This window comes from Meles meles, chromosome 1 (genome assembly GCF_922984935.1).
Source record: "Meles meles chromosome 1, mMelMel3.1 paternal haplotype, whole genome shotgun sequence".
NCBI classification, from domain to species: Eukaryota; Metazoa; Chordata; class Mammalia; order Carnivora; family Mustelidae; genus Meles; species Meles meles.
In genome coordinates, this window is record NC_060066.1 from 190,440,466 (window position 1) to 190,446,924 (window position 6,459).

The following is a 6,459-nucleotide window of genomic DNA, read 5'->3' on the forward strand; positions in this document are numbered from 1 at the left end:
AGGCTCTGGGCTGTTGGAATTCAGCTCCCGCCCCCTGTGCAGTTTCAGCATCCTGCCAGGACCCTGGTGTGCCGAAAATGCTCAGGGAAAGTGGAAGGAGCTGGTTAATGTTTGAGTGACGCTGGGACTCAGGTCTTTAGAGGAGACAACTGGGCCGTTGTAAGCACATATGAGGAGTCAGAGTATGAATAACAGGGATTTTGTATACACAGGGTGGGGATGTGGGTTCTTGATGGCAGTGACTGTGTTATAAAGGTGGTGGGAGTGTGCGTTGTCTACAGAGAGAACAGTCACTGGGTGTGTGCTCAGGGCAGTCTGACTATAAAGGCTAGAAGCCCCGTTGCACTGGGAGCATAGCGCCCTCTTGTGACTATGACTATAATCACAACGTATATATGGGGAGGTTCCAACCCACAGCCCCAAGGGGATGAACCCTCCCCCAGCTTAACTTCTGCTCCAGCCTTGGCCACAGCCCCCACCCTCGCTCCACCCACAGGCGCGGAGCTCTCTCCACTCCTGAGGGCTACCTTCCCTGCCCACAGGGTCTTGTGGGTGGGAGTGGAGAACAGAGGTCGGAGCCAGCCTGTATAAAACACAGCCTTTATTGATTTCAAGAAACATCTACCTTGAGTCTCTGGGAGCACGGGTCTGAGAGGCTGGCACCAAGTTGAGCACATTTGTGAGGAGAAGATGGGAGCAAAGTTGTCTGAACCTGGGTGGAGGAGGACTGGGCAGAAGGGGCCTTCCCCTGAAGGCAGTGGGGACTGGGAAGGTCCTTGCGTATCTCAGGAGGGTTTGGGGTCAGCAGAGCCTCCTCCCGCTCCTGCTCACAAGCTCACTCTCAGCCCTACAGACTTCCCACTGCTTAGAGACTGCCTCCTTCCCACCCCAGAAATCTGGGTGCTCCTCCCAAGGAAATGGAGATTCCCCTGGATCTGGTGCATCCAACCAGGGCAAGCATCTCCCTCTTTGTGGTCTCCAGGCTTCTCTCTGCACCTGCTGTTCTCTCTCCTAGGAAGCACTTCCTGCCTCTCTGACATTACTTCCTCAGTGAAGCAGGGCCTGAGCACCCCCTCCTGGGTCAGGTAGAAGGCCTCTGCGAGCCCCCTAAGTGTCCCCTTGCATGCAGTAGTGAATTTGCTTGTTTCAACCTCTGTCTCCCCTAGCTCTGGGTTGGGAGACTTTTACCCAGGTCGACAGCACAGTTCCCAGTGCACAGGAAGCCTGCCAGCAATGCAATTGGATAGATTAATTAATTCGAAAGGAGGGGGGTGCACCCAGCACCTGTAGGGCCCCTCCACCAGTGCAGTACCTCCCCACCTGTCCCCCCTGGTAGCCCCAGGGCTGCTCCCCAGCCTGTGGTCAGATGGGGGTCATGGTGGGCGCTGACGCGTGCCCCTTGTCATCACCAGAGTCAGAGCCCAGCTCCCCGGCCTCCACCAGCTTGTGGTGGCAGCGACAGGTGGAGGCTCGGCTGGTGGAGGATGGGAGGCTGTGGCTTTTGGGGGACTTGTTCTTGGCCATGCCCCGCAGGACCCTGTGGAAGATGAGGTAGCAGATCTCGCAGATGGTGAGCACAATGCAGACCGCCGACGCCCCGACCATGAAGTAGGTGAAGACCTTCTTCTCGGTGGGCCGGGCGATGTAGCAGTCCACGACGTTGGGGCAGGGTGCAACGTTGGCGCACTGTACCAGGCGTGGCATGCCGAAGCCGTACCACAGAGTGTGCAGCACGTACAGGAACAGGAACTCGATGGCCAGCTTGAAGATGAGGCTGAACAGGTAGGTCCACCACAGGCCGCCGTGCTTCTTGCCCGCGTTGGCGTACAGCCTGGCGCACTGGTCGCCGTGCTTCTGGCGGTGGCGGCGCTCACGCTCCTCGCGGTAGGCCACATGCAGGATGACCAGCAGCGAGGGGCATGTGACGAAGATGAGCTGCAGGGCCCAGAGGCGGATGTTGGAAATGGGGAAGAAGTTGTCGTAGCAGACATTGGTGCAGCCCGGCTGCTTGGTGTTGCAGTCAAAGTCCTTCTGCTCGTCCCCCCACACGCGCTCTGCGGCCACCACGTACACCAGCACGCGGAAGACAAACACCACCGACAGCCAGATGCGCCCGAACGCCGTGGAGTATTTGTTCACACCACTCAGGAGGGCCTGGAGTGTCTTCCAGTCCATGGTGCCAGGTGGGGGTGCCGGGGGCCGTGCCCACCTGACAGGATAAAGGGAAAAAAGGTGTTCGTGACAAGAGGACATTTGTTGAGCATTTCCTATGTGCCAGGTGATGTTCTGAGTTCTTTATCTGGATGGATTCGTGTGATCAGCCAATGACCCTCTGAGGTCAGGACTGTTACTGTTTTTCCCAAACCACAGGTAGGATACAGGCACAGAGACATTAAGTAACCTGCCAAAAGTCACAGAGCATGCAGGCCCAAAGGAAGGGAATGTGCATTTGCTGATAAACAGCCACCATTTATGCAGCATTTACTGTGAGCCAGCCACGGAGCTAAAGTTCTGTGCCACGTTATCTCCTTTAGTCCTTAGAATGACCCCACGAGGAAAATACTATGGTGCTCCTCATTTACAGATGAAGATAACAGCTGCAAAGCATTCGGCACATAGTAAATGCTCAATAAATGCTGGCCACTCATTGTGAGATCTAGAGAGAAGTCACTCATTTAAAATGATAAATGGATTCAAGGTCTGGCTGTTGGTGCCAGGGCTGTGCTCTCCACCACCTCCCCTCCCCTTCTTTGTTGGATGCCTGACCCAGGCCGGGTTCTTGCAACTTACTTCTTGATGCCTTGCTACCTACCCTCTTGTGAGGGTGGGGTCTCTCTCCACCTCTCTCCCTCTCGGGGCCAAGGACAGACCACCCCCAAATGGGGGCACTTTGGTATGAAGATTGTTTTGAGTTAAAAACAATTAAAACACATCAGATTCAGGAAAAGTTCTTTACCTCTTTTTCAACTGCCTGAAAGAATTCAGATAGAGGACCTGGTCCAGGAAGAGACCTGTCACCACAGATAACTACATTTGCCATACCTAGTAGGCAAGGAGGAACCTAACAAGGCTTATTTGATCAAAGGCCTCTACATCCCATTGTTTTTGAGTGGGCCTGGCAAATATTTGCTTCCCAAATATTTACTCATTTTCACCTTCTGTGAATTGTATTCCTTCCCTTTGAAGTCCCTGACCCTTAGTCCCTTCTCTTTAGTTCAGGATGACATATATACCTCATTTTGCTTGTCTTTGGAATTTCTTATCTGTGTGGATTCCCCATACATACGAAACTGAACTAAATTTTCTCCTGTTAATCTGTCTCATTCATTCTTAGTCAATTTCATTCTTAGTCCAGCGAGAAGAACCTAAAAGGAAGGAGGAAATTCTTCGTTCCCGATAAGCCCCATTCTACAGAGAGGAAACAGGCTTAGAGAGGAGAAATAACCTCCCCAAGGTCTCACAGTCAGTAGGTGGTGAAGCTGGGAGACCAGATCAGGTTGGGGGTGAATGGGGGATGTAATAATGGTCTGGCTCCCAGCACACCAGATCCAGGGAAATGCTAAAGACAGCCTCCCCTCCCTGTGCCAAAGCTGGGGCTCCTGCCAGAGCTGGGGGAGACCCAGCTCCCCAGCCATGCCGGATACCAAGACTTTGTGATAGGAAGACTTATTGTATTCAGGCCGCCGAATCACACATTTTCCTCCCAGTTCTGGAATGACTCAGAGGGTGTGGATGGGTGGGTCTGCATGAGTACATCTAGTGTCTGGGTGCTGCCTTGGGTGTGGGAACACGTGTGTCTCCATGTGCGTGTGTGGGCCTGTGTACACATGTGGGCGCTCTTGGAGCTGGCTTTGTGACTCTGAGCATGCATGCTGCCTGTGGGTCCAAACCCTGCATGACCGCTTCTCACCCTCCGCTGCTACTGCCCTGCCTCAAGCCCCCATCACCCCTGCTGGTATTAAAGCCACTGGCCTTTCAGCATCTGGTCCTGGGCCCTTAGAGTCCGTGAAATTGGATCATGTCACTCATTTGTTTAAAACTTTCTACTAGCTTCGTGTTACAGTTAGAATGAAACCCCAGATTCTACATTCTTGCCTTCCTCTCTTATTATCCCACCCTAATTGTCTCTGCTCTGGCCACACGGGGAGATTTGGGGGTCTGCAATTATTCTTGCTGCCTGGAATGCTCTTTCTCCGGAACCCTGTATGGCTGGGTCTTTCTCATCACTGAGATCTCTGCTCAAACATCATCTTAGTGGCCTCCACAGATTACTCTGGATCTAGGAGCCCCTGCCCTCCTGGTCACTCCACTCCCATCTCCTTTATTTTCTTCCTTGAATTTAATCACCATTTGAAATTAAAATAATAGTTTTTTTTGTTGTTGTTGTTGTTCTTATTTATCGTCTGTCTCCCTTACTAGAATGTCAGCTCTGTCTTGCTTACTGCTTTATACTTAGTGCCTAGTGCTTGGCGCATTGGAGATATTCAATAAATGCTGGGTAAATAAACACAGGCATGGTGACTTCTCAGAGAGGCAGCTTGGAGGGAAGGGCTGTGAGGTGTGGGCAGGAACCCCCAGGAACAATCTGGACAAGGTAGCTCGCTGGAAGGACTTCTCCACTCTGGACCCAAGGAGAAGGCTCAGCTGCTTCTCAACACCTCGGCTCTGCTGATGCTTTTTCTCTGGGGATCTCCAACAGGACAGTGTGACTGAGAGACCCTCCTTCTCTCCCCCACTTGCTCCCTGAGACCCGGCCTTTGGGGAGGGGCCGTGGAATGTGCATGGAGAGGGATCATAGCTGGAATCCAGCCTCAGCTCTGCCACTTACTAGCCCAGTGACTTCTAAGAATCCCTTGATAGTTTTAACCTCCACTCCTTATCTCTAAAGGGAAAGAATTCCTACTTTCTTGAGCTGTTGTAAGAATCATAAGACCATTCCCTTCCCAGCCGCCACTCACCTGGTGGGACTTCAAGAAAACTGAAGTGGTGGTTGGAGCCCCGTCTGCCAGCCCTCCGACAAGAGGGGCCCCGTCACGGGACACCCATCAGCGTGCAGCCCCTTTCTGGGTCCCCACGTTCCACCTTCTGGTCCTGTCTGCCCAGTCCTGCCTGACACACCCCAGGGACTCGACTCACCCGCAAAGAATTTCCCTCCAAGCCCAGAACCGGGACTGGTGGAGCCAGTCTGATTACCCCCAGCTGGCCCCCAACACCACCTCCCGGCCATCCGCTTTTTCCTAGCCCGGGGACCAAGTATCACCGAGCTGTCGCCACACTCCGGAATGCCACCGCCGCGACCACCCCCTCCCTCCCAACTGAGCTTTCTCCTCCACCGACCCCACTCCCTTCCCCAGTTTCCCTCCAACCCGGGCAGCTTGCGAGCTTGCGGACGTGGAAGGAGGGTGTCCCGGAACCTTCCAGCCTCTGGAGCCCCCACCCCACCCAGGATCGAGGGGCGAGAAGGCAGTGGGGGGTGCTGGGGGAGACCCCTGCACCATCTCTCCCCCACCAACCCCGCCCGGGGTCTCCCGGGAGCGCTCGGGTCCCGGGACCCCCGCCCGCACTCACCGGGAGCCCGCGTCCGGGAGCCCGCGTCCGGGAGCCCCGCGCGGCGGCGGGGAGGCGGGAGCCGGACTCTGCGGCGGCGGCCAAGCACTCAGCGGCGGGTGCAGCCCCGGGGGCGGCCCGGAGGAGGGAGGGTCGGGGAGGAGCCTCGGAGCCCGCCCGGCCGCCGGGGGTCCGCGTTTAGTGCCGCGGCCACCCGCTACCGGCGCCGCCTTCCGAGGGCCCCGTCGCTGCTCGGAGCCTCGGTTTCTTCATGTGGGAAATGGGGGCATCGGTGGCCATGGGCAGGGCTGCGCGAAGGCTCCAATGAGATCAGGGGCGGGAGGCACTCCAGACTGTGAAGTGCTGTGGCCTGGGACGGCCCGCAATCCTGACTCGCCCACACGCGTTACCATGGCTACCGTGCCCGCGCCCTGCCCCGCACAGTTCCCGCCCGGTGGCCGGCCTGGACCCGGCTGGGGAGTGGAGGGGGGAGCACCCTGGGGGTCTGCCCTCTCGTCACCACGGCCCTTCACGGGGGCGCCCGGCTCAGGCGCTGTGTCCTCCGCGGAAGCAAGCGCCCTTGGAGAACCAAGTGGGGAGCCGACTCTGCGTCCACACTGGAAGGGGCAAGGCGAATCCGGAAAGGAGATGGTGGGGGGGGGGATCCCTTGTCTAGGGGTGAGGGGTGGTTGCCTGAGTTATGCCCAGAGGCAGATCCTGTGAGAGGCGGGTGGGGGTGCTGGGGGCAGAGAGATCCCTTGCTCTAGACACTACGGAAGGAGGGGGGGGGGACCAGCAGCTGGGCTGCAGCTGGGCTGAGCTCTGGGGACAAGGACCCTTTGTCTTAGTTATTAGTGTGCTATGACAAGGAAACTTCCCAGCCTCCTTGGAGAAACCCCAGGGTTTCTGGCC

General features: G+C 56.4%; 1 protein-coding gene across 1 annotated transcript; it reads right to left on the reverse strand.

Annotated features, from left to right (window-relative positions):
* Nucleotides 1-627: 627 nt before the first annotated feature.
* Nucleotides 628-5,574, reverse strand: GJB3 (gap junction protein beta 3). Its single transcript, XM_046020268.1, has 2 exons — nucleotides 5,569-5,574; nucleotides 628-2,209 (listed from the first exon to the last, which is right to left on the reverse strand). The coding sequence occupies exon 2, from the start codon at nucleotides 2,173-2,175 to the stop codon at nucleotides 1,363-1,365; it is 813 nt and encodes a 270-aa protein (XP_045876224.1). The 5' UTR covers nucleotides 2,176-2,209; nucleotides 5,569-5,574; the 3' UTR covers nucleotides 628-1,362.
* Between the last annotated feature and the right edge of the window lie 885 nt (nucleotides 5,575-6,459).